The sequence below is a fragment of the Suillus discolor genome (genome assembly GCF_016758755.1).
Source record: "Suillus discolor strain FC423 chromosome Unknown F5147scaffold_10, whole genome shotgun sequence".
NCBI lineage: Eukaryota > Fungi > Basidiomycota > Agaricomycetes > Boletales > Suillaceae > Suillus > Suillus discolor.
The window spans coordinates 45,064-69,821 of NW_024541257.1; the positions used below are offsets into that span (position 1 = coordinate 45,064).

Sequence of the window (24,758 nt, forward strand, 5' to 3'; positions counted from 1 at the left end):
ATATTCACTCAATATTCACTTGCCTAAAATTTGCAATGGCATCGATATCCGCTGACATAATCTTGGGATCTCTGGCTCCTGGGACCTGCACTCCACGGATCCCTCGTATACTTTTGCATACTTACCTTGTTATGGGCACTAGTTCTGAGGCTCTGTGATGAGCCGAATATCTCAACCTGATACTAGAGCTCGCCAAAGGACAGTCGCGGTGATGCCTCCTTATGCTCCAACATCAACGTACGACGGGTAGTAATGGTGCCCAGTGTCTTTCATCCCTACCTTCTGCATTTTATGTCGAGGCCCTTCGCATTGCCATAGAAAGTTGGCATGAACTTTGAAGGTCCAAAACGACGACGGCCGTCGGACTCCTGGCATGTAAGGAGACACTTTCGAGGTGTTCAAGGTGTGCATTTGTTGATTTGTGTCCTTTCTTTCCCTGATATTACACTTTATTGAAGCTCTATACTCGTGACTGAATTACACTGTAACAGCGCCGGCAATGCATACAGCTGCGACCGAACTGGGACGTGGCAATACACCCCGGGATCGCACAGACAGCTTCACGTCCATTGCGCATCTTGCAGTCTGATCCTGTTGTTCATACTCTTCGTCGATTATTTCCATCTTTATCTCATTTTCCAGCGCTTGATTCTGACATGAATTCATTCATGATATTTCGTTACCGTTTATGCTTTTGTTTCTTGTTCTTATCTGTTCTACCACCGCAATGTAATCTATTGAGTTATCTTCTCCTAGGACTTTGCCGCAACTCTCAGATCTAGCTTGACATGTTACTGACACCTAAATACTATTGGTTGCGGCCTATTTTGATGATAGTGAGTCACGTTTTGCAGGGATTTTTGTGAACACACGAGTTGCACCGTGCCTCCACGGGTATGGGTATACACCGACCCGTCGATGTGGGGTTTATGTAAAACACCGCGGGTACATTGCCAAGATGAGTGTATTGACAATAATCAATACATATTACTATTCTTACTTTTCATCCTCCTCAGCTTCGATTTCGCTTCATATCTGTTTTGGACCCTTACAAAGGCTAGAAGGTGCTCCATCGCCAGAAGGTCACTTCTTAAAGCCATTACGGGGCACAGGCTTAATTTCTTTCTGGACGGGTTTGCGTGTAGAATCCCAGGAAACAGACCGATCAACGGTCTTGTGCTGTCAGATATGATTTGCGCCGGTGAAAAAGAAGTTTGATGCTTACGGTGAGCTTGAGGCGTCGGTGATGGTGCAACTCGATTGGTTGAACGTACTTATCTGTAGTGAAAGGTCACTAGAGCCATTACGGCGCACGGGCTTCATTTATTTCTGGACGGGTTTGCGTGTAGAAGCCCAGGAAACAGACCGATCATTAACGGTCTTGTGCTGTCAGATATTATTTTCGCTGGTGAGAAAGAAGTTTGATGCTTACGGTGAGCTCGAGGCATCGGTAATGGTGCAATCTGATTGGTTGAACATACTTATCTGTGGTGAAGTGTGTCAAGAACAGCGTTTACAAACGCCATCTTGGGTTACACCAAATGACGAGGCTCCCCATTGGAGTATAGCTCCGGCCTCATTGGCAGGGTTGATATTCCACACAGACTTACTGCATGAATTTCCTGCCTTCCCTGAAGGTATTTAGGTTAACTATGCCGTCCACGAAGCTTTTTAACAGACACGAAGTTTATGTATGGTATGATTCACGTTTTACAGGCCAATCTCATCAATTTATCTCCACGAACTAGGCTCGAACGGATCACATTGTCTGGTACAATCCCTGTGAGAAAAATCACCTTCATAACGGATTATTGTCTATCCGAAATATGGACATGGCTGCGTGTAGAACACCAGGACACATACAATCAACGGTCTTGTGCTGTCAGATTATTTTCGTTGATAAGAAAGAAGTTTGATGCTTAGGGGCTTGTGGCGTCGGTAATGGTGCAACCGATTGGTTGAACATTGACAACGACATTTTAGAATTGACCAGGCCAGAGGCCGAACAGCGCTTACGGACGCTATTTTGGGTTGAATCAACTAACGAGGCTCCCCATTAGAGTGGAGCTCCGGCCTCATTTGCAGGGTCGATAGGTGCACCTCACCTCCACGGGTATGGGTATACACCGACCTGTCAATATCGTGGCTTATGGAAAACATCGCGGGTACATTAATTTACAAACACCGTTCTGAGCTACACCACATGATGAGGCTCCTAAACGGACCTAGTAACTCTGACCTCATTGGCAGGGTCGATATTGCACACAGACTCACTGCATCAGTCGAGGAATTTTGGGTGGTAGGTCAAACTGATCATTGCCTCTTTACAAACATCAGAATTTCTACAGAACCTGCACCATTTAGGCACCACAGGAAATACTGATATTGTACAATTACTCGGGAATCCACTCATCCTGATGATCCGGGACGGTAAACACAAGCCTCAGGCTGGACGTCACTCTTCTCTCTCGTATAACATTGATTTTGTCTAATTATGGAGGCCGCTTGTGCCGGATCCATGACACAGATATTCAAGCGAAACGAACATCCACTGACGCTGAAAAAACTATAAAGACTGATAATCTTGTAGGACTTGTAGGTTCCTCATCTCGATATTCACAACATGAATCCGACGACCCCCATTATGCTTGCCACTGTCGCCAACACGACCACTCCTGACACCGAGTCCTCACAATTCATTTTACCTGACCTCATCAATGATTGCCACTATCCCGTCCGACAGAACCCTCACTATGATGCGGCGTACCACGCATCTGTTCAATGGCTTATGGATGTAGCGCAACTTGTAGAGCCCGAGATCAGAGGGTATATTGACATGGACGCAAATGGACTTGGTGTTGTTTGCTATCCTGATGCAGATGCTTTCCATCTCCAAGTCTGCTCTGACTTCTTGAACTGGATATTCGTTATAGACGACTGGATGGAGTCTGGCGTCGTCGATGCACGCAAAGTGCATGAAACCTGTATTTCTGTATTCCGCGATCCCATCAATTTTGACACGGAACGGGTTGATGGAAAGATGTGCAAATCGTACGACTATTTTTTCTATTGCATACACTCCGAGTCTTTCTTAAAGTCGTTATGTGATTAGGTTTTTCAGTCGCTTTAAGGAGACCGCCGGCCCCGGCTGCACACAGCGGTTTATCGACGCAAGCGAATTGTACTTCGCTGCTGTGGCTAAGCAGGTGGACGACTGTGCAAAAGGACATGTGTACGATATAGGATCTTACATCGCCTTGAGGCGACATATGGGCGCAATGAGGCTCTTCTTTAACCTCATCGAATTTGCAGCTCGGATTGACCTTCCCGACGAAGTTGTGTCGCATCCAGTTGTGAAGGCCTTGGAGGACGCGACCAACGATCATGTTTGTTGGCACAACGTAAGTCTGTGCTATCATTTAACACAGGGGCGCTGCTGACATTACCATCGACAGGATATTTTGTCATACAACAAGGAGCAGTCTCGTGGTCACGCACCCTGGGAAAACATAGTTCCCGTGATCATGTACGAACGAGGACTAGACCTGCAAGGCGCCATGGACTACGCTGGCCAGATGTGCAAAGATGCCATCCAGCGCTTCGACTCGAACCGTGCTATGCTCCCTTCGTGGGGCGAAGAAGTTGACAGACAGGTGGCTATCTACATCGAAGGGTTGCAGCACTGGATTGCTGGCTCACTTCGCTGGCATTTTGATTGCGCCCGCTATGCTGTCTCGCCGGACCGAATCATCAAGCTCCTTCCCAAAAGGCCCTACAAGTGTGGAGCCTAACACCTAGTGCATGGCTTGAATTCTGGAGATGAGATCGGTTTCACTTTTTTCATGCACTGCGCAATTCTTATGGTTAGAACGTTAGTAGTATATGGTTCATGTCTCACGCAGACCTGAAAGTTTTTTTCAGTCGCATAATACGCGCGACATTCCGCCTTCCTTGCTTTGTCCTTTGTGGTCTCGAGTTCTCATTCGGCTCCCTACGTGTAACACTTCCCGTCAGTTTTTTGTATCACCAATGTATGTACATATAGAATAGTTGTGTGTCCTTGTACGAATCAAAGTTGCTTTTTGTGTCAGGAGTCACTAGTCAGGACTGATTTAAAGATTGGCCTACTCACAAGTAGCTGGGAGAATGACTCGTACTGTAGCAAAAGTGTGATACACGAATGACTCTAAGCTGCAGGACCCGGTGATATATCACACCTCTCCAGAGTTTGAGAGCGGGCACGCTCGAGGAACCGGACAGCATGGCACCCCAAATCATCCACAGTGCATACTGTACACGTTGACTTCTTGCGTTCATGTTTGAGCTTCAGTTCATGGACTCAGCATCCGGCAAACTGCATTTTGCAAAGTGTGCTTGCGTGTTACCTACTTTCGGATAGACAAAATCTTTGAATACATATTGCAATCCACTTCAGAGAAGATCCTCGAGTCCTGAATGGACATGAGAACGAGGCGAAATATTGTAAGGAAAGATCTTCACAGAACTAAAGCGATACAACTGTTAGTGACTGGATAAAGACTGAAAAGGAACCGAGCCCTCTCGTTCCACGCGCATACCCAGACCCAATCCCTCCGTGCAAACCTGCAAAGAAGCGTACCTGCGATAACCTAGTGTAAACGCGCACACCCCCCCTCCCCAGTTAGCCTTAGGTTGGCTTCCAACGCTCCACCACCCCAAACCCTCGTACGGGGTGCGAGCCAATGGTTCTCAATTATCCCAACATCAGTAATGTAAGTAGAACGCGGTAGTATATAGCATGTATTGTCTACATCGGGCCTTGCCCCAAGCAGACACAAAACAGGAAAAAAAAAGTGACTGGATGATAGAACGATAAAACAAAGTACCGAATGAGTCCCGTGTTGAGTTGAGGGGTGAAGTCGATCGGATTGCCTTGGTCATCCTTGGCGAAAGAAAATTTCATCGTGGATAACATGGTCACGATAGCAGACCACACAGAGGCATCACCAGCATATCGCCCTAATGAAAGAAGGTTGGTCTATCGCATGCTATACGACAATGCAACAACTCAACCGACCTGGACATACGCGCCGGCCTAATCCAAAAATGTATTCCGAGGGATCATCGTCTGTTAACGCGCCGTTGACGTCTAGAAACCTCTCTGGCATGAAACGAGATGCATCAGGATACCGCCTTTCATCTCGTGAAATGGCCCTGCAATATGAGCATCATCATCTCGAAACCTGTAAAGAAAATCCATCTGACCAGACGTTGCACATGACGGTCGTTCCTGATGTGCGGTGTTATAAATGATTTGATCGACGGATAAAAAACAACAAACCTTTCGGAATGAAATAACCATCATATGTATCATCACTTGTGGTGACATGTGCAACGCCTACAAAAATACCTTCAGCAAAGGCGAAATAACACAGCAAGAAAGATTACCAAGAGGTACGATAGGCTGCCATCGCAAAGTCTCGCGCAGAACTGATTCAATATATGGTAGTGACGTTCTATCTTCAAAGGTAGGTAAGCGATCCCGGCCAACCACTGAGTCGATCTCCGCTTGTGCGCGTCTCTGAACACCTGGATACAATACCATGGCGAGAGCAAAAATCGTGATGACTGAAGTAGTCTGTGAAGAAATTCAGAAGTTGACAATATACTTCGGACATCTGCTAACCGTCTCGTATGAACCTGAATAAATATTGTATCAATGATAGGTATGCCGTCTCTTATAAAAAGATAACGAACCAACAACAGCAGTAGTAGCTGCTTTCTTTAAGGCATCCTCAAACAATGAGCGGGATGTCTGATCTTGCTTCTCGATTCGTTGAAGATTTTCTGCGACCATCGACAACTGACCGAGTGCCGAGTTTTCGACCTTGACGATTATGTGATTAATAGCTGGGAGCCTGGGACAGGACCAATATTTCTAAAAATGAAAGATGCCCACCATATGGTCTTGCGCATATTGGAACGGCACGTCGGTCATTTCTCTCATACGATCGAACGACGTTCGAGCATCGCGTTTGATTGAGGATCCCCAGCACCAGTCAGGTAACTTCAGTACTACACAGTACAGAATGTCAGCTATTTTCATGAGGAAAAGAGACGAGCTTACAGAAAGGGAAGGTTTTGAGCAGGATTGCTCTCTCTGGGGTCATCACCTGAAAACCAAGACCTATTGCATTTTCTACGATTAGAACCAGAGGATCATCACGAGAACTAGTTTGGTAGCCGTAGGTCACTGACATCGCAACTGATAACGAGAATCTATGAACAGGTTAATAATAATTTGATGTTTACAAACACATAGACTGACGTTGCAAAGTGAGAATGATAATTCTGAGGATCATCAATGAGGTTGACGATCATCTCACGAGCCTTCTTGATTTGCATTGGACGAAACTTAAGCGCAGATTCAGGACGAAAAGTTTGATGAAAGAGTCGTCGGGCAAGACGCCATTCGTTGCCATAGCCTGTGAATGCAAAGATGACCGACCAACCAAACCTGCCTGTATTCCATAATGATAAAATGGAAGAATGTTAGAAGAACGCACGGCTCGACTGTGGCTAAGTATGGTCGATCGGAGTAAATGCGAGAACGCTTGTCCAGCAGGGCTTCCGCGACGTGTTGAGAATTGATCACCACGATCTCCTGGCCTAGAAGTCGCACGAAAAACAAGTCCCCTAATACAATGATCTGTACCACATGTGCATAGTACTATCTGACCACGTACCATAAACAGCAGCCCATTCGGTGTAGGTCAACCATGCCGCTTTGGTGTCGAGAGACAAGATGTTTCCTAATAGTGGGAGCGGCACGGGGCCAGGGGGGAGTTTGTTCTGTCTGTTCCAGATGAACCGCTTGAGGAATGTGATGACAAAAAAGGAAGTAGGTAAGACGGCGAGGATAGCAAGGCGACCATCAACTGAAGGAAACATGGTTAGAGCGGTGCGTGGGCAGACACCCAACGCACAGAGGGGGCCTTATAACTGTATGGAGAATTGTTTTCCACACCCTGTACGTGGCCCACTAATGTGGGAGGTGGGTTTTGTCCAGAACATTTTGCTTCTTTCCGTATGCACCCGTCATGCATTGTTTCAAGCTCGGTGTTAGTAAGTGGACTTGTGGAAAGGAAACAAAGTGAAGCTTATGTAGTATGAAGACAGGCCTTTTCCAAGTTGGGCGGAGGCTACAGATAGTCTCATCGGATTGATCACAAGAAAGAAAAAAGCAAATCAGGTGTGTGTTAAGGGGAGAACCAGGAACTCCCGCCCAAAGCCGTGGGCAAGACAAAGGCACGACTAAACTGGAAAATAAGGCAAAGCAAGCCTGAAACAACTGGAAGTATTCTGCATGCAACCGTGTTTAGTAGAAGTTCGAGAGAGTGCCAGTAGCGGAGGAAAGAGTGGGAGGACCATTATCCAATACCTTGAACGACATCGGGTGGGACTCCTGACAGTAGAAATGCCATTGTTCCATCAACACTGAACGAGCGACCTGAACAAGTGGAGAGACCGAAGCTGGTCTGGTTGATAACACAGAATGACATCTTCGTTGCGCGTTTTTATTACTTTGGTGAGAGTTAAGTGTGGTTCGCGGGATCCACTGGAGTTGAAAGGTGGTGCGAGATTGCTGCGATGAATGAACTCTCGCACTGCGACAAAATGTCTCCCAAATAGAGTTGACCCCCCAGTTGTTGGCGGGTGTGGGACAGCAAATGTCGAAGAAATTGGAAGCATCTGGTTTGGATGTAGGGACCAGTAGCATGGCTCTTGTAATGGGTCACGACTTGCGGAGAACGTTTCGAAGAATCAGCCGCTATAGCTAATAGATTTGCGATTCTACTGAGAGTCAGCGAGGAAGATGTTGTTTACATAAGAATTTCAGGATGGTTCAACTGCGGGGTTTGCGCCGATTCCCTTCTTGTCTGCAAAGAAGGATCTTCATTTGGGCTCAGGCTGGACCTGCTACAGCACCATTTTCTTGTATTTTTACTCGTACAATATGAACCTAATTGATAGACAAATCTCAATCAAAACTACTTAAACGAGGTGTGTGTCGGCGCAACTCGAACCGGAAAAAGGATGTGTCAAATATAGGTACACTGAAGGCACTGCGGCGCGAAAAGACCATGTAGGAGACTGATAGGTAGTTGGCTCAAGTCAGAACATAGGAAAGGACGATGACAAGTTTTTCACCATACACATATTACTCTTCCATTCGTAAAGCATCCATAAGTCCTAAATGAACATGAGAACGTGGTAAAATACTGCAGGGAAAGACCATAGGGGAGCTAAAGTGAAGATATTAGTGACGGGATGAAATGACACAAGAAAAACAAGTACTGAGTCAGTCCCGTCGTGAATTTGGGGGTGAATTCGATCATTTTGCCCTGATCATCTTTGGCAAAAGAAAATTCCACCGTGGCCAGCATAGTAACAATAGCGGACCACAGAGAGGCATCAGCAGCATGTTGGCCTGAATCAAAGAATGTATTAACTCATCGCATGCAATAAGGCAATGTAAAACTTGACCTACCTGGACATCTACGTCGACCCAAGCCAAAGATATATTCAGCCGGGTCATCGTCCGTCAGCGCACCATTGGCGTCCATGAACCTCTCTGGCATAAACACAGATGCATTAGGGTACCGCTTTTCATCCTGTGAGATACCCCTGCGATATAACGTCAGCATCTCGAAGCTTGAAGATAATGCATCTAACCATATGTTTAATAGGACAGCCGCTCCTGATGCATGATGTTATTGATGATTTGCTCATTAGACGAAAACGGCAGACCTTTTGGAATGAAGTAACCGTCATATATATCATCGCTCGAGGTGCATGTGGCACTATAACATCATCTTCAGTGCAGGCTCGATCCCTTAACGAGGTAGGCTACCAATGGGTCCGACAGGCTGCCATCGCAAAGTCTCCCGCAGAACTGATTCAACGTATGGTAGTGACGCTCTGTCTTCAAAGGCAGGCAAGCGATTCCGGCCAACCACTGAGTCGATTTCCGCTTGTGCACGCTTTTGAACACCTGGGTAAGACACCATGGCGAGAGCAAAAACCATCAAGACTGAAGTAGTCTGTGAAGAACTTCAGCAGTTGAAAATATAGTTTGGACATCCGCTAACCGTCTCGTATGAACCTGAATAGATATATATCAATGAGAGGTATACCGTCTCTTGTGAAAAGATGACGAACCAACAATAGCAGTAGTAGCTGCTTTCTTTAAAGCGCCCTCAAACAATGATCTGGAAGTCTGATCTTGCTGCTCGATCCGTTGAAGATTTTCCGCCACCATCGACAACTGACCAAGGGCCGAGTTTTCGGCCTGACGGCCATGTAATTAATAGCTAGGACAGGATCAATATTTTTGAAGACGAAAGATGCCCACCATATGGTCCTGCGCATATTGGAACGGCACGTCGGCCATTTCTCTCATGCGATTGGTTGAAGTTCGAGCGTCGCGTTTGATTGAGGATCCCCAGCACCAGTCAGGTAACTTCAGTACTGCACAGTACATAATGTCAGATATTTTCACGAGGAAAAGAGGTAGGCTCACAGAAGGGGAAGGTTTTGAGCAAGATTGCATTCTCTGGGTTATTCACCTGAAAGCCAATAGCCACTGCATTTTCTACGAGTCGAACCAGTGGATCATCACGAGAAATGGTTTGATAGCCGTAGGTCGCTGACATCGCAACTGATGACGAGAATCTATGAACAGGTTAAGAATAATTTGATGTTTACAAACAGATGGACTGACGTTGCAAAGTGAGAATGATAATTCTGAGGATCATCAATGAGGTTGACGATCATCTCACGAGCCTGCTTGATCTGCATTGGACGAAACTTGAGCGCAGAGTCAGGACGATAAGTTTGATGGAGGAGTCGTCGGCAAAGACGCCATTCGTCACCATAGCCTGTGAATACAAATACGTCCGACCAACCAAACCTGCCTGTATTCCATAGTGATTCAATAGAATAATGTTAGAAGAACGCACGGCTCAAGTGTGGCTATGTATGGTCTATCAGAGTAAATGCGAGAACGCTTGTGCAGCAAGGTTTCCGCGACGTGTTGAGAATTGATCACCACGATCTCCTGGCCTAGAAGTCGCACGAAAAACAAGTCTCCTAATACAATGATCTGTACCACATGTGCATAGTAGTACTATCTGACCACGTACCATAAACAGCAGCCCATTCGGTATAAGTCAACCAAGGCTCTTTGGTGTTAACAGAGAAGACATTTCCTAGCAGTGGGAGTGGCACCGGGCCAGGGGGAAGTTTTTTCTGCCTGTTCCTAATGAACCGCTTGAGCGATGTAATGACAATAAAGGAAGCAGGTAAGATGGCGAGGATGGCAAGGCGGCCATCAACTGAAGGAAACATGGTTAGAGCGGTGTGTGGGCAGACACCCAACGCACAGAGGGGACCTTATAACTGCATGAGGACTCGACCACTTACCACAAGGACGGGCCGCGCATCAGTGAACCGGTGTGCTACCGACATCGTAAGTTGAAATGCTCTTTCCCATACATGACGTTATAAAACAACGAGCCATATTGCCGAGTTCGCTTCGGACCCGGAAATCATGTTGATGAGTCTTGCAATTTGATATGCAACACACTGCACAGCTTTATCTTCTTCGCACCGCGGTTCTCTGGTGCCGACACCGTATACAACAATACTAATGCAGCATATTAGTATGTGCTGTAAGGGTTGGTTTATCTAAACCTTTTTGTGGCATATAGTAATTTATCTTCGTATATGCCTAAAATTGCAATATAGCGTGGAGTGACCAGACCAGATGAGGCTCTTTTTCTAACAGGACACCGATATCAGCTGACATAATCTTACCAGGCTCCTGCCAGCCTGAGTGCCATGTAGTAAAGACACTTTCGAGGAGTACAAGGTGTGCATTTGTTGATTTGTGTCCTTTCTCTCTCTGATATCACACTTTATTGAAGCTCTATACTCACGAATCATGACTGAATTACACTATAACGGCGCCGGGTGACCTCTATCAGTGGGTATGTGTACACACTGACCCGTCGATGTGGCAGTTCATGGGAAATACCGCGAGTACATTATGAAGATGAGTGATTGACAAAAATCAACACATATAACTACTCTTACTTGTCGTCCTCAGCTTCATTTCATTTCGGATCAGTTTTGGACTTCCTTACAGAGGCTAGAAGGTCCTCCATGGCCAGAAGGTCACTTCTTAGAGCCATTACGGCGCACAGACTTCATTTCTTTCTGGACGGTCTTGCGTGTATAACCCCAGGAAACAGACAGAACCCGATTGGTTGAACATACTGATCGGTAGTGAAGTGTACTAAGAACAGTGTTTACGGACGCTATCTTGGGCTGAACCGAATGACGAGGCTCCCCATTGGAGTGTAGCTCCGGCTTCATTTGCAGGGCCGATAGGTGCACCACACCTCCACGGGTACGGGTATACACCGACCTGTCAATGTCGTGGTTTATGGAAAACACCGCGGGTACATTACCAAGATGAGTGTATTAGCAAAAATCCAATACATATTACTACCTTTAATTTTCATTCTCCCTCGCTTCGGCTTGTCTTCGCTTCCATTTCTGACTCCTTACAGAGGCTAGAAGGTCCTCCGTCTCCAGAAGATCGCTTCTGCTCCGTTGTAGGGTCGGTAGCGGTGCAACGCGATCGGTGGAACAGGCTTATCCGTAGTAAAATCTACCAATGGTTCAAGCATTTACGAACACCGTTATGGGCTACACCGCATGATGAGGCTCCTAAACGGGCCTAGTAACTCTGGTCTCAGTTGGCAGGGCCGATATTGTGCACAGACTCACTGCATGAATTTACCGCCTTCCCTCGTGGGTTTCGCAGTAATTCATTATGCCGTCCACAAGGCCTTTTGATAGACACGGACTTTCATAAGATATGGTATGATTTACGTCCGACCAGCTAAACCAGGCCAATCTCACCAATTTTTCTCAACAGTACAAGTCCGAACAGATCTTATTGTTTACAATCCTTGCAAAAGAATCACCCTCATAATGGCTTGATTGTCTGTTGGAAATCTCGGTAGACTTACTAAATTTTGTAGACATTTCGCTGACCAGGTGGCTAATTTTCCGCTTCCAAAACCGTGAATTAGCCCAGGTGGACTTCAGGCCATGGCTTTGGCTCACGGCTTGGCCTGGGCGTTTTAGAAGCCAAAGCCCCCCTCCCAAGCCAGGCTTAAGCCGGGCCTTTCAGGCCGAGCCGGGCTCAAGATATACGGTTATGTACGGGAAACCAGCATCCGAGGTCATATCCTCATACCGTGTTATTTATCTAATAGGTCACAAATCCGTAATAAATACCAGGGTATAAAAGTGCATCAAACACATCTCAATCATTCTCTCACTAAATCTCCTACTAGTAGCTTCTCACAATGTCAACTAACACACTCTCCACATCCACTCCCAATGATAGTGTACGTATATTCACTCTGCCAAGTTGTTAATATACCCTGAATATTCTCTTGGATATAGCACCTGGCGAGCATCCGCCAGACAATTGCCAATTTTCTTCGGCGTTGTGGTTCGCAATATACAGATGTCGAGATCGACAAAGAATACTACTGTGAATGCTGCCAGGAGGCTATTAACCGTGGTTTTCCGATGGATGGGAAATATTCCATCCGCGCATACATGGAGGTTGGTGTGGCCATAGCGCCCTCTTACGCCCACCTTCCTGACCATGCCAAGATGTGGATGTGCCTCTTCACTGCTGTCGTCGCCCGCATCGATGACATGGTGCTCCAGGGAGAAGACATAACGCATGTGTACCATTTCAACGAGCGGTTTGTGAACTGCCAATCACAGGGTCATCCAATTTTGAATGCGCTCGATGTGATCTTGCGTGAAATCACTTGCTTTCATTCCCCGCTGGTGTCGAATTTTATCACTGTGGCCGTACTCAACTTCGTGAGTGCCAACTGCCTCGAAAGTGAGACTAAAGACATGCAGGTATGATTTATGTCTGAATAACACGTTGAATATTATAATTTGACCCCTTCTATTGTAGATCTCGCCCAAGGCTCCCTTCTACCCAGAGTATTCTAGGGTCCTATCAGGCATACCGGATGCATTCGGGTTTTTTGCCTTCCCTTCCATGCTCCCGATCAAGGAATACATTCAATGCATTCCGGATCTAAGGATTGTCATAAACCATGTAAAGTAGGTACATCAACGACTTCCTTTTAGGCTTCCTAACTTGTCGTCGTCCAGTGACATACTATCTTACTACAAGGAGGAGATTGAAGGTGACACCACAAACTACCTGTCGCTCATGGCAGCCTCTCGTACCTCCACCAAACAGGATGCCCTGCGTGAAATGATCGAGAAAACTGTACAAGCGCATCACAATATCCTCGAATGCCTCAGACCTTGTTCGGAGGCCTATGATACCTACGTCCATTTTTTCGAAGGATATATCAAATTCCATGCTGCCTTAGAAAGGTACAGGATGAAGGAGATCATGGCCGAGATGTCATCTTATTGATGAATGTTGAAATTTCTTCCTAGTATGATTCCGACTTTCTGTGTTGATCACTATATCTTGACTTAGCCGCCTGTATAGCTGTACTACCTGTCTTTTAGTGGAGCGTTACTTGACTTCGTATATTCTTTGGGCTTACTGTATTAGTATACAGCTAAATCACCTTGTTTACCACTTGCTCTGAGTCACACTGTCGTGCCAGGTGCAGCAAGCACGCCTGAAGCTCTATTGCGGACCCATTGTGTGCCTTTTCTTTGTTGTGCATCTCCCCCACTTGAAGATGGGCATTGACATGTTGTTATCTCTTTGTCGATGTTCTCGCTGGTCGAGACATCCTTTTCAATCTACACATACTGAGGTGTGCATCTGTCCTTGCCTTCGTATCAGACTCGTACTGATGTACCTTACTTAGTGTGCGTGCTCACCGCTAGACTCTGCTAGCAGCATTAGCGACCTTATTAATAAAGCATTTTATCGTATTTCGCACTAAATCTGCATCGATGGCGTGAGTGGATGACTTCCTGCAAGTAACGTTTAGAACATTGTTCTACATAAATCTAGAATTTCGCACATTTCTCCAGAGTTTGAGAGCGGGCATGCATGTTCGAGGAACCGGACAGCATGGGACCCCAAATCATTCATAGTGTATACTGTACAGTGTACACGTTGATTTCTTGCGTTCACTTTTGAGCTTCATTTCATGGACTCAGCATCTATTTTGCAAAGTGTGCTTGCGTGTTACCTACTTTCGGATAGAGAAATACATATTACAATCCACTTCAGAGAGTGCATCTGTCCTTTCCTTTGTATCAGAGTCATACTGATGTACCTTACTTTCACAGTGCATACTGTACATGTCGACTTCTCGCGTTGAGCTTCAGTCAATGGACTCAGCGGCCCGCAAACTGCACCTTGCAAAGTGTGCTTGCAGCGTTACCTACTTTCCGATAGACGAGAGTCTTTGTACTATATACATATTCCAATCCACTTCAGAGAAGATCCTCGAGTCCTGAATGGACATGAGAACGAGGCGAAATATTGCAAGGGAAGGCCATCACGGAACTAAAGCGATACAGCTGTCAGTGACTGGACGATAGGACGATAAAACAAAGTACCGAACGAGTCCCATGTTGAATTGAGGGGTGAAGTCGATCGGATTGCCCTGGTCATCTTTAGGGAAAGAAAATTCCACCGTGGATAACATGGTCACGATAGCAGACCACACAGAGGCATCACCAGCATACCGCCCTGATTAAAGAAGGTTGGTCTATCGTACGATATACGACAATGCAACCCACCTGGACATACGCGCCGGCCTAAACCAAAAACGTATTCCGAGGGATCATCGTCTGTTAACGCGCCGTTGACGTCTAGAAACCTCTCCGGCATGAAACGAGATGCATCAGGATACCGCTTTTCATCCCGTGAAATGGCCCTGCAATATGAGCATCAGCATCTCGAAACCTGTAAAGAAAATATATCTGACCAGATGTTGCACATGACAGTTGTTCCTGATGTGCGGTATTATAAATGATTTGATCAACGGATAAAAATAACAGACCTTTCGGAATGAAATAACCATCGTATATGTCATCACTTGAGGTGGCATGTGGAATACCTACATTATTATCTTCAGCAAAGGCAAAATAACAGAGAGCGGCGGATTACCAAGGGGTAGAATGGGGTGCCATCGGAAAGTCTCCCGCAGAATGGCTTCGACATAAGGCAGCGATGCTCTGTCCTCAAACGTAGGTAAGCGATCTCTTCCGATCACCGAGTCGATCTCGGCTTGGGCGCGTCTCTGAACATCTGGATACAATACCATAGCGAGAACAAAAACCATCAAAGTCGAAGAAGTCTGTGAAGAGGTTAAGCAGCACACGACATGGTTCGGGGGACCGCTGACCGTCTCATATGCACCTGCACAGTATATTTGTCAAGAACATAGTGTCCCTTGTACCAAAAAGGTGACGTACCCACAACTACACCTGCAGCTGCTCTCTTCAAGGCAACCTCGAACATTGGCTTGGACGCCTCATCTTGCTTCTCCATCCGTTGCAAATTTTCTGCTACCATTGAAAACTGGCCGAGGAACGATTCTTCAACCTTTTCAGGCATGCAATCAATGTCTAGCGCTGAACTAGATCAAAAAAGATGCTCGCCATATGGTCCTGCGCATATTGAAACGGCAAGTCCCTCATTTCATTCATATGTTTGGTTGAAATTTGAGCATCGCGTTTGATCGACGATCCCCAGCACCAGTCAGGCAACTTCAGTACTGCATGAAAGCGCAGAATGTTAGGATTTTTTCGTCAATGAGAGTGGACTCACAGAAGGGGAAGATTCCAAATAAGATTGCATTCTTTAGGGTCATCATTTCAAGGCCAACAACCATTGCAGTTTCCAAGACTCGTACTAAAGGATCATCGCGAGCGCTGGGCTGATAGTTATATATGACAGACATCACAACCGATGACGAGAAGCTGTGAATAAGTGAGCAATCCCTCGATAATCGTAAATACATCAACTGACGTTGCAAAGTGGGAATGATAATGTTGAGGGTCATCGATTAGGTTGACGATCATCTCACGAGCCCGTTTGATCTGAGTCGGGCGAAACTTGACTGCAGAGTTGGGGCGAAAAGTTTGCTGGAAGATTCGTCGGGCAAGACGCCATTCATCACCGTAGCCTGTGAATGCAAAGGTGATTGTGGACCAGCCAGATCTGGCTGCAACTCAGATTGGTTGAATGAAAGAAGATTAAAAAAACGCACGGCTCTACTGTGGCTAGGTATGGTCGATCGGAATAAATGCGAGAACGCTTGTCCAACAAGGCTTCTGCAAGGTGCTGGGAATTGATCGATATGACTTCCTGACCTAGAAGTCGCACAAACACCAAGTCTCCTGATATAATGATTTGCACCACATATGCACCATAGTACTAGCAGAATGCGTACCATAAGCAGCAGACCATTCAGTATAAGTCAACCAAGGCTCCTTGGTGTTAACAGATAAGACGTTTCCTAACAGTGGGAGCGGCACTGGACCAGGGGGAAGTTTGTTCTGTCTGTTCTTAATGAACCGCTTGAGGGCTATGATGCCAACAAAAGAAAGTGGTAAGACGGCTAGGATACCAATGCGACCATCGACCGAAGGAAACATGTTCAGAGGATGCGCAGATATACCTCCAAAGCACGAAACGGACCCTATAACTGCATGGGGAGCCACTTATCTGGTCCGCCAGTGTGAACATTTGAACAGCGGGCCGGGCATCGAGTATCGGGCGCTGCACGCCGGCATCAGATTGAATGATCATAAGGCCTGTCGATGTGTAGTCTACTGTCGTGATAATTTTGACCACAGTAGACATCTTATAGATCATCAGAGTTATCGATTTTACACCCGCCCCAGTTCAAACGTTCACAACTCATGTTCGTTGACAATGATTCGCGGACTGGCAATACTGGAACTTCCTTTTATAATGGTAGCGTCTCATCGCGGTCGGACCGTGTATATAGATAATAGAAGGAAGACAGCTTATCGTTTTTGATTTCAATGGAAAACCAAGTCTGGCACTTGAAAAGACCACGTTATGGCCTCGTATCATCTTTCATAGCGTGATCGTCGGCATACATATTTATTTTTACACCGTCCACCTTATCATCTCGCAGAAATTGGCAAGACTGGGAGTCTGGGACCGGTACACGATTGACAAGATGAGCATAACAAGGCAGAAATGTGAAACATCAAATTGGCAAGACTGTTCCAAGCGGAAGGGATAGTGAGGTCGGTCATCGGACAGGACAAAAGTACCAAGTAAGTATGTGTGGTCAACTCTGACCGGCGAAACAGTCCACGGACAGGAGTCACCGCTAGAATCTCGAGATCCGGGATGCAAGACGCTTGACACAAATAACTCGTTCTAATTTAAATACCCTGGGCTGGTACTGCCAGTTCTTCTGTACTCTTATCCCTTTCTCCAATCTTTTCTCGACAATTAAATAAATACTTCAACACAAAGATCGTCAGCCCGACTAGGTAAAGATATCAGTCCTCCGGTGTAATACTCAGCTATACCATAAAACTACAATTTTCCTGTTTCGACGGATGGAAGGAGGGGGGGCGTCTATATCAGTTGAGTAGGAGTTGGGAGATGTGGTGTATAGTCACTGGGTCACCTTGAGCATATGCGTCGCACTACGACGAACTCGAAAAAGACGTTCCTTTCCACCACTTGCTGACCTTGGCTACAGAGTAGCGTGCACTCTTAGCCACACCAGCGCTTACTATGCCCTTTAGTGACTGTACAGTTGCTGGGTACCGCACGATCTTGGTTATTTCTAGTAAGAACATCAGCATGAAGATCTCGAGATACAAACAGAAAAACATACCAGAGTCAAGAATCGAGGGAAGCTCCTTGTCGCCTGCGATACGGAGCCAATAAGCGCTCTCATCCGCCTCTCTAGGCGGACCACGCCCCTCGGCACGCTGATGAACGTGCTTCAACAGCTCTTCCGGCAATTTCTTGAGATGCGCTGCTCTCGCATGCGGACTGGTATCCTGTTCCACGCTCTTGGAACCCGCCGCCCACCGGACCCCAGGAAGGCCCTGCGCAAGCCTCCAATACAACTCCCGAAACTGGTCCTCCTGACGAGAGACCATATTCTCCACCTTTCCTCGATTCTCGGCTGGGAGCACCATTCGAGGGTCACCAGAGTAGCTTATTCCTGCTATAGCTGAGAATAACTCGCGTTGAGTAAAGGATTCCGGGAGCATGAGAAGGGCAGTGCGAAGCGCAGAAGTGAGGTTGACTTGCTGAGTCAGTCGTACGCGTGCATCGTCCTTGATAATCCGCAGAGGCTTGTGCATCCTCCCCGCAAGATAAAGTGTGCGCCAGTTAAGCAGGTCAGCACATAGCGTGTCGACGGTCGTCACTCCATACTTGATATTCTACGGCAGTAAGAGTAAGCGAATAGCGGAATGGTACGAACGAAAGTGACGTACGACCCCCTTCACCGGCACAAAAGTATTGAACCAAAGCCCAGGGCTGAGCTCTTGCGTTTTGGAGACAAACGATGACCCTAGTACGCGTGCATGCAGGGGATAATGACCGGGATGCTGTTGCATGTTAATTGAGTGCCAGTGGTCCGAATGCGTGACCGCGAATATGAAGTCCAGCATCGGCCTGTCTTCCTTATCCTTCTGCTTCTCATACCCGGCCTGCTCAAAAACACCAGATCCATAGGCAAACGCGTATCGAATGGGCGCTTCGAACGATCTTACGATGTCTTCTAGAAGGGCGCGAGTGGAGTCTGGTACCGGTAGGACTTGGTTCCGCCCGAAGCTTGCAGGAAGAGTTGGGAGTGCTTGTCGTTGACGGGGAACGGCTGGACGCGGGCGCGGATATAATTGTGACTGACGAGACTTGCTTGTCTCTGGCTTCGAGATGTGGAGTGGTGGAGTGAGGACATTGTGAGAAGTGGTGGAGTCGGTTGTTAATGAGCGAGTAAGACATTGTAAATGATGAGCTGATGCCCGGCTAGCTGATGAGCGAGTGGTGGATAACATACTGCACGACGACAGCGATAGATGTGACACTGACGATGATGGTAGCTAGATTCCAGTTCACTCTCGATCGCACCTAAACCACGTGACTATGAACGTTTTTGCGGCTGACGCGGTAGTCCGGCAATTAAGACCTCCCGCATCCGTATGGATCAAAGCTTGCAGATGATTTTATGTAGTCTTCCCTCGTACTGTGCGCTATCTCATGCTTGTTGCAACGTTGATCTGTCTCTAGCTTCCGAATCATCATGTCGTTCGTCGGCTGCTTGCCTGTAGTATCTGTTGTTTTCAACCTCGAATCGCGTCGTTGTCTTGTCTCTGCTCGCTCACTTGGTCATTTGGGTGTGGGTGTAAGCTCAAGGATGAATTATTGGATAGGATCATCGACCACACGTCTAAGGGTATGTGCACCCTGTATTCGCAGGATCGCCGATCAGCTTGTTCTCAAGTGATTGACGAGTATCGCGCTGAAAGTTTACCAGAAGGCAACATTGGGTTTAACAGGCCTATGGATGTATGATGATTTTTCTGATCGGCGAGCCAACAGATGTCGAATTTACAAATTCATCTTGAGTTTGTTGCGCTTGTTGCGCTGTCGCAATGTTGAATATGATGGTGATAGTCTCTCGTGGCTGAGAAAGCATTTGAAATCACACATTGGTGTCCTTATAAAGGGTAAGCGAACACAAGCAAGGCTTTCACCTCCGCTGCGTCAGCATGCAGGATTGTACAGTAACAGAAAAATGTGGAAACTTGGTACAATAGGGCAAGTCGGGTAGCAGGCTTTGCCAATTTAGATGGCACTACATACTATATCTATGTGGTCTTTGGCTACTTCATAGGTCTGAGTGAATATAAGAGCGTGGTAGAATATTACAAGGAAAGACCATGATGCAGCTAAAACAATGAGACTGAGAGTGACACTGCAGGATAATAGAATGGCACAATGAACTTTGCAGAGTGCTACCCAGAACGAAATTGAAGTCAAAAACGATCCATTTAGATAAAGAGAGAACATCATACCAGAACTATGTCATTCAAAACTCACGCGTTGTATTGTGGCGGCGGCGGCGGCCCTCAATAATATCACTGGAGACACTCTACAGCCGCCTTGTGTCATGATATATGAACGCTGCAGATGCGAAATTAAGTGTATCCCTAAATTCGTATATAAACCAAATCTAAATTCAAGTCTTACCCAAATGAAGTTGAGACTAGATCTCAGGAGCTGAACCTGCGATTTCTCACACGGCACGGCACACCAGTTCAGAAAGGACTTGAGCATGCATGCCCTATCGTGCAACGTAGCACGCTCGCGTCAGCGATGCATTGTGTTTTTCTTCATTAACAACAGCACAAGGTAACTTGGAGGGATCTGACGAAAGGACAGACAAAAACTGTAGAATAAAGTCTGAGTTGAACTCGACAATATTTAGTGGGATAACATACCTGTTCGTAAGCCAAGCCCATCCGCTGGAAGAACTTCGGGAGATCGATCACTCCATATTGTATAAAAACACTGTCGTTATTTATATTGACATATGGGCCCACATGACCAACATGCAACTGTTGCAGAAACAATAAAAGAGCGGCAAAAAAGGGAGATATAGACCTGTGAAAGACGCAAGTGAAGATGCCGTAGATAGGCACATATACAAAGGAGAACAAATGCAACGATATGAAATGAGAAATAGTGTACATAGGATATATCCTGAAATCAAGACCAGAAGGCGATGCCTTCTCGTAAATGAAGCATAAAATAAGAACCACACACCGCTCATATGTCAGTCCCACCTGGATGCCCAATGCCTTGACTGTCGTTTCAGTACATCGCCCCTACCGCTTAGATGCATTGGCCCAAGGACTCTTCGGTTTGGCTGCTTCTTCCGCCAGCTTTTGAGCCCTGAGTATGGCGCTCTTGTTGACGCGGGGAACGATGGAGGGAGCCTGAAGGCTGCTCAGACGGCGCACCGATCGTTGCGATGATGCGGCTCTGTCGAGCTCATCCATGCTGGTAGTGCTGGTAGTGCTCACTGCAGAACTCTCAGAAGCTTGAGAGGAGTAGCTATTGATGTTGTTTAAACTTGCCCTCGGGGCGACATGGGAGACACGGGAAGATGCCCGAGACGGTACCGTGGAACTTGAACGGGTCCGAGTAGTAGAGTCTGGTCCGGCACTATCAGGATAAGCACTAAGAGAAGAGCTGCTTCTCGACTGAGTGCCAGGCACCTTGGGAGCGGACGGAGTACGGACTGAAAATATTCATTGCGTCAGTGTCGAACTTTAAAAAAAATTGATCAACCGTAAAAAAAAGTGCCATCGTGTGGAGAGATTAATGAAGAGAAAACAGCTGCCAAGGACTTACACATGAAACTGCTCGGCGGAGGTCCGCCCTGCTTTCTGAGGGCTGCAGTCTTGTTGGTTCTGGGAACTATGGACGGAGCTTCAGTTGTACTTGCGACAGGTATCGATTGGCGACGCTTGTGCCCAGGAACACCGTCAAAAATATTTTTGCGTTCGCGTCTTCGTTCAGTCTCCGTGTCTTCGCCTTCTCCCCCGGCATCACTAGGTGAACAAGATGTCTGCGAAGAAACAGCAGACCCATTGGCGCTGATCGCTACTTTTCCATCGGTGACCGAGCCAGCCATCGATGCACGCCTCCGCCCAGGAGGTAAAGCGGGCTGGGCGAGGCCCAACCGTAGGGCGGCTGCCTTGGTCAACCTTGGGGTAATGGTGGGTGGCGCAGTAGACGCAACGATGAGCGTCTCAGCACGCTTGTGGCCGGGAATGCCTGCAAATGTCCTCTTGATCCTTTCCTTCTCCATCTCTTTCTCCGCTGCGTTCTCTTTCTCCCTACGAGGAAGTGGGATACGGCCAGTACTAGCTGTAGACATTCGTGATTTGAGTGGAGACGCTTTTGAGCCATCTGCAGCCAGCCCTTGGCGAAGAAGGGCAGCTTTTGTTGTGCGTGGAGATATATCAGGAGTTAGATGTGTTTTTGGAAGTGGCCGTGCACGAAATTGTTGCTTTTCAGAGGGTGATCCATTGGAACTGAGGCTCGGGCGTGCTGAAAATTGCGGTGCACGCGCATCCGAAGACTCAGAGGACGGTGTAAAAACGCCTGGAGGGGCATTCAAACCCAGCCTGAGAGCTTCCAGGATTGCAGAGTCGATCGAGCGTACAGAACCAGGGTCGAATTCATCATTTGAAACCAGTTCGTCATCACTTGCAGGGAGATCGTTGGTGGGAAAGGGAGGACTGGAGGCAAATAGAGATGCTATTTGGATTTCTGCTTGCTCTTCGTGCTTTGCGCCTATTATTGCATCATTAAGTGAAGGCATTAATGTGAGGAGAACTTGGACGGCGCGTCTGCGCTCAAGAATATAGATCCAGACTGGACCGCTGAATGGGTGTTAGTGATGGGAGATACAATAAAAAGGGTGTGGGGATGAATCATACTGTTACTAAATAGCCATCAAGATACTCACTAGTCAAGGAACCGAGCATCATCGCCGAAAAGCTCGAAAAATGTGTCGGGATCCGTCTCCGTATCAAACTCCATTTGGCGTTCTTTGATTATCTATAAGGCATGGTGAATCAATTTTTGCATCTCAAATCGAGAAGTTTGGAAATTCTTTGAACGCGACTCCAGACATATTTCACGTGTCATATTCGAAAGACAGGGACTGATGTGCGATACAAGGGCAAAGCATATAAACTCATGAAACCAGTCCACACACCTCGAAATTTGCCTTCACAAGACGCTGTTCTATGTCTAGACGCTGCTCCAATGCGTGTGTCTTAATTATCGCGACAGTTCGCGTCAACCTGGCTGAGGGCGATGCAACTGGATGCATCCTGTTCGAGGAATGAGGTCCATGATGTTCGTGTTCGTGAGGAGGGTCGTAGAACTCGATGGGATTGGCAGGGGATGGGGATTGTGAGGACATAGACTTGGACATGTGGGTATAGTTATTCCCTTACAGCAACTCGGACAGACTAGTAATAACCACAAGAAACAGGGACGAGAGCAGTGGAAAAGCAACGGGCCAGAAAGAAAGGAAAGATACACAAGGACACCCTTGAGCTCACCGCCAACTATAATCTGGAATGACAGCCCTTTCCCCAAGACGACACTTGTGACCTGTCGTGGTCATACTGCTCCCGTGCGGACCTCGGACACCCATCCATCATGACTTTCAGTCTTTCCCTGGGGCCAAGGCAAGACAATACAGGTTCGTGGACAGCAACGAGAAGTGTGTGGAAAGAGCCAAAGCTAATGTTGGCACAATGACACGTATGACACATATGAGTTTAGATAACACGAGGCGGTACCACGGCCCCGACTGTAGCACGTAAGGATATCCCTTCATCAAACATAGAAGTAACGATATCATAATGATTTCTCAGTAACAATGCCGCTCTTTCCTCCCAAAGAAGGAATAAAAGATGCCAAGTACGCTGATTCTTTATCGACTCAGAGGTCTCCGAATAATCTCCTTCTGTAACAGTATAAGCATGACACATTTCATTTATCGAGAAACACTCACAGCCCATCAGGCGCCTCAGTCAGTACCGAGTACCCTCCGACCATCTCTCTTGGCCAGACATCCCGCAGGAACCATCCAATGTGACCGACCGCACACCCAATTAGATCTCCTGCCGCCGCCTTCCATGTTCCACTTATTACCCAAGAGAAAATCACGAGAGCTAATGGCAAGTACGGTGCTGAGATTGTGAACAATCCAAAGAGCGATATCGGCGTGGATGGATGTCGACGGGACCACATATATATGGGCACGAAGGCAAGCGAGGAGGAGAGAAATGGAAGGTTGAATAAGGGAGACATGGCCTGTACCACGATGATTAAGATGCATAGGCGACGAGAAGTCGATACAACTTACCAATAACATCACAGATGACAGCAGAAGCAGCCAGAAGTAATCAGCTTTTCTGTTGGCAAATGAGGATTCTTCTAACATCCGACTATATCGCATGCTAGAATCCATGGAAGTCAACACTTTAAGCGATGGAAATCAACAGCCGGGCTCACAAAAAGAAAAGATGGAAAACGAAATCAAGAGATATTGATCCAAAGTAAAAGAATGTCGTGGCCATGCGCCAGGGCTGTACGCTCTATCAGCACGCACACAAGATGTTGCCCTAGTTCAAAACACCACTCACCTGTGCATTGGTAAAAGCGGATTTAAAGCTAAAATACAGTTGCAGAGGTGTCACGAGTTGACATTGCTTAAGAACACGTCAGTTTCGTTACGGTGAATTGAGCATTCGCCTTCATACCACTGCTAAACTCGTGGCGACAGATAGCGCTAGCCATGCACGCGTTATCGGTGGAATCTGGGTCAACCAAGCTTCAATTCCGACGGGCATTCCTCAAGTTGCCAACTAGACCTCAAGAAATCGTCGAAACCTGCGAAACTAAGGTTGTGTGGTGAAGAGAGAGTGAGAAGGGAAGTAGTAATGCAAGATCCACGTGGTCCATCAATAATCATTGCATTTCAAATTTACACTGCCAGCTTAAGTAACTACGTATGCTATACAGTGACAACTGTGATCAAACCATCATATATACGAAGTACTTACTTCTGATTCTGACCACTACTTCGCTGAATTATTGTGTACAGGCGTACGTGTAGCCAATG

General features: G+C 46.8%; 8 protein-coding genes across 8 annotated transcripts; 2 read left to right on the plus strand and 6 right to left on the minus strand.

Annotated features, from left to right (window-relative positions):
• Positions 1 to 2,644: 2,644 nt before the first annotated feature.
• F5147DRAFT_743929 (isoprenoid synthase domain-containing protein) lies at positions 2,645 to 3,791 on the plus strand (the record flags this gene model as incomplete). The annotated part of the gene is made up of 3 exons (XM_041439638.1): positions 2,645 to 3,051; positions 3,113 to 3,401; positions 3,456 to 3,791. 3 exons carry the CDS (start codon positions 2,645 to 2,647, stop codon positions 3,789 to 3,791), a joined length of 1,032 nt encoding a protein of 343 aa, XP_041296259.1.
• A 995-nt stretch (positions 3,792 to 4,786) lies between these two features.
• Positions 4,787 to 6,930, minus strand: F5147DRAFT_770143 (cytochrome P450; the record flags this gene model as incomplete). The annotated part of the gene is made up of 12 exons (XM_041441119.1): positions 4,787 to 4,998; positions 5,057 to 5,193; positions 5,245 to 5,269; positions 5,321 to 5,377; positions 5,428 to 5,617; positions 5,666 to 5,679; positions 5,737 to 5,866; positions 5,939 to 6,054; positions 6,107 to 6,258; positions 6,308 to 6,496; positions 6,546 to 6,675; positions 6,726 to 6,930. 12 exons carry the CDS (start codon positions 6,928 to 6,930, stop codon positions 4,787 to 4,789), a joined length of 1,557 nt encoding a protein of 518 aa, XP_041296260.1.
• Positions 6,931 to 8,200: 1,270 nt separating this feature from the next.
• Positions 8,201 to 10,389, minus strand: F5147DRAFT_770144 (cytochrome P450; the record flags this gene model as incomplete). Its single annotated transcript, XM_041441120.1, has 12 exons — positions 8,201 to 8,285; positions 8,338 to 8,470; positions 8,531 to 8,667; positions 8,716 to 8,740; positions 8,894 to 9,083; positions 9,132 to 9,145; positions 9,202 to 9,331; positions 9,395 to 9,510; positions 9,563 to 9,714; positions 9,764 to 9,952; positions 10,002 to 10,131; positions 10,185 to 10,389. 12 exons carry the CDS (start codon positions 10,387 to 10,389, stop codon positions 8,201 to 8,203), a joined length of 1,506 nt encoding a protein of 501 aa, XP_041296261.1.
• Positions 10,390 to 12,332: 1,943 nt separating this feature from the next.
• Positions 12,333 to 13,605, plus strand: F5147DRAFT_630645 (isoprenoid synthase domain-containing protein). Its single transcript, XM_041432779.1, has 5 exons — positions 12,333 to 12,355; positions 12,411 to 12,464; positions 12,523 to 12,999; positions 13,058 to 13,209; positions 13,261 to 13,605. Exons 2-5 carry the CDS (start codon positions 12,423 to 12,425, stop codon positions 13,532 to 13,534), a joined length of 945 nt encoding a protein of 314 aa, XP_041296262.1. The 5' UTR covers positions 12,333 to 12,355; positions 12,411 to 12,422; the 3' UTR covers positions 13,535 to 13,605.
• A 517-nt stretch (positions 13,606 to 14,122) lies between these two features.
• F5147DRAFT_607346 (cytochrome P450) lies at positions 14,123 to 16,774 on the minus strand. Its single transcript, XM_041432357.1, has 13 exons — positions 16,488 to 16,774; positions 16,305 to 16,434; positions 16,064 to 16,255; positions 15,863 to 16,014; positions 15,694 to 15,809; positions 15,508 to 15,637; positions 15,438 to 15,451; positions 15,200 to 15,389; positions 15,093 to 15,149; positions 15,018 to 15,042; positions 14,830 to 14,966; positions 14,647 to 14,779; positions 14,123 to 14,593 (listed from the first exon to the last, which is right to left on the minus strand). The coding sequence occupies exons 1-13, from the start codon at positions 16,690 to 16,692 to the stop codon at positions 14,521 to 14,523; spliced, it is 1,554 nt and encodes a 517-aa protein (XP_041296263.1). The 5' UTR covers positions 16,693 to 16,774; the 3' UTR covers positions 14,123 to 14,520.
• A 474-nt stretch (positions 16,775 to 17,248) lies between these two features.
• Positions 17,249 to 19,160, minus strand: F5147DRAFT_678142 (Mmp37-domain-containing protein). The gene is made up of 3 exons (XM_041436186.1): positions 18,535 to 19,160; positions 17,922 to 18,480; positions 17,249 to 17,870 (listed from the first exon to the last, which is right to left on the minus strand). The coding sequence occupies exons 1-3, from the start codon at positions 19,096 to 19,098 to the stop codon at positions 17,728 to 17,730; spliced, it is 1,266 nt and encodes a 421-aa protein (XP_041296264.1). The 5' UTR covers positions 19,099 to 19,160; the 3' UTR covers positions 17,249 to 17,727.
• A 1,521-nt stretch (positions 19,161 to 20,681) lies between these two features.
• On the minus strand, positions 20,682 to 23,215 carry F5147DRAFT_17535 (uncharacterized protein). Its single transcript, XM_041428398.1, has 4 exons — positions 22,836 to 23,215; positions 22,584 to 22,675; positions 21,461 to 22,497; positions 20,682 to 21,347 (listed from the first exon to the last, which is right to left on the minus strand). Exons 1-4 carry the CDS (start codon positions 23,055 to 23,057, stop codon positions 20,932 to 20,934), a joined length of 1,767 nt encoding a protein of 588 aa, XP_041296265.1. The 5' UTR covers positions 23,058 to 23,215; the 3' UTR covers positions 20,682 to 20,931.
• Positions 23,216 to 23,331: 116 nt separating this feature from the next.
• F5147DRAFT_678149 (Der1-like protein) lies at positions 23,332 to 24,590 on the minus strand. Its single transcript, XM_041436187.1, has 6 exons — positions 24,397 to 24,590; positions 24,280 to 24,345; positions 24,149 to 24,222; positions 24,000 to 24,093; positions 23,646 to 23,947; positions 23,332 to 23,597 (listed from the first exon to the last, which is right to left on the minus strand). Exons 1-6 carry the CDS (start codon positions 24,484 to 24,486, stop codon positions 23,573 to 23,575), a joined length of 651 nt encoding a protein of 216 aa, XP_041296266.1. The 5' UTR covers positions 24,487 to 24,590; the 3' UTR covers positions 23,332 to 23,572.
• Between the last annotated feature and the right edge of the window lie 168 nt (positions 24,591 to 24,758).

Bases quoted from the DNA above. Each gene is read 5' to 3' on its own strand.
- F5147DRAFT_630645 (XM_041432779.1), top strand. From the start codon at position 12,423: ATGTCAACTAACACACTCTCCACATCCACTCCCAATGATAGT. The intron at 12,465-12,522 runs GTACGTATATTC...TCTTGGATATAG, and splicing joins CATCCACTCCCAATGATAGT to CACCTGGCGAGCATCCGCCA. The intron at 13,210-13,260 runs GTAGGTACATCA...GTCGTCGTCCAG, and splicing joins ATTGTCATAAACCATGTAAA to TGACATACTATCTTACTACA.
- F5147DRAFT_607346 (XM_041432357.1), bottom strand. From the start codon at position 16,692: ATGTTTCCTTCGGTCGATGGTCGCATTGGTATCCTAGCCGTCTTACCA. The intron at 16,256-16,304 runs GTGCGTTTTTTT...AGTTGCAGCCAG, and splicing joins TACCTAGCCACAGTAGAGCC to ATCTGGCTGGTCCACAATCA. The intron at 15,043-15,092 runs GTCTGTTATTTT...ACCGCACATCAG, and splicing joins TGGTTATTTCATTCCGAAAG to GAACAACTGTCATGTGCAAC.
- F5147DRAFT_678142 (XM_041436186.1), bottom strand. From the start codon at position 19,098: ATGTTATCCACCACTCGCTCATCAGCTAGCCGGGCATCAGCTCATCAT. The intron at 18,481-18,534 runs GTACGTCACTTT...TTACTGCCGTAG, and splicing joins TTGTGCCGGTGAAGGGGGTC to AATATCAAGTATGGAGTGAC. The intron at 17,871-17,921 runs GTATGTTTTTCT...TGTTCTTACTAG, and splicing joins TCCCTCGATTCTTGACTCTG to AAATAACCAAGATCGTGCGG.
- F5147DRAFT_17535 (XM_041428398.1), bottom strand. From the start codon at position 23,057: ATGTCCAAGTCTATGTCCTCACAATCCCCATCCCCTGCCAATCCCATC. The intron at 22,498-22,583 runs GTGAGTATCTTG...ACACCCATTCAG, and splicing joins GATGCTCGGTTCCTTGACTA to CGGTCCAGTCTGGATCTATA. The intron at 21,348-21,460 runs GTAAGTCCTTGG...GAATATTTTCAG, and splicing joins TCCGCCGAGCAGTTTCATGT to TCCGTACTCCGTCCGCTCCC.
- F5147DRAFT_678149 (XM_041436187.1), bottom strand. From the start codon at position 24,486: ATGCCCGTCGGAATTGAAGCTTGGTTGACCCAGATTCCACCGATAACG. The intron at 23,948-23,999 runs GTAAGTTGTATC...ATCGTGGTACAG, and splicing joins TGTCATCTGTGATGTTATTG to GCCATGTCTCCCTTATTCAA. The intron at 23,598-23,645 runs GTGAGTGTTTCT...ATACTGTTACAG, and splicing joins ACTGAGGCGCCTGATGGGCT to AAGGAGATTATTCGGAGACC.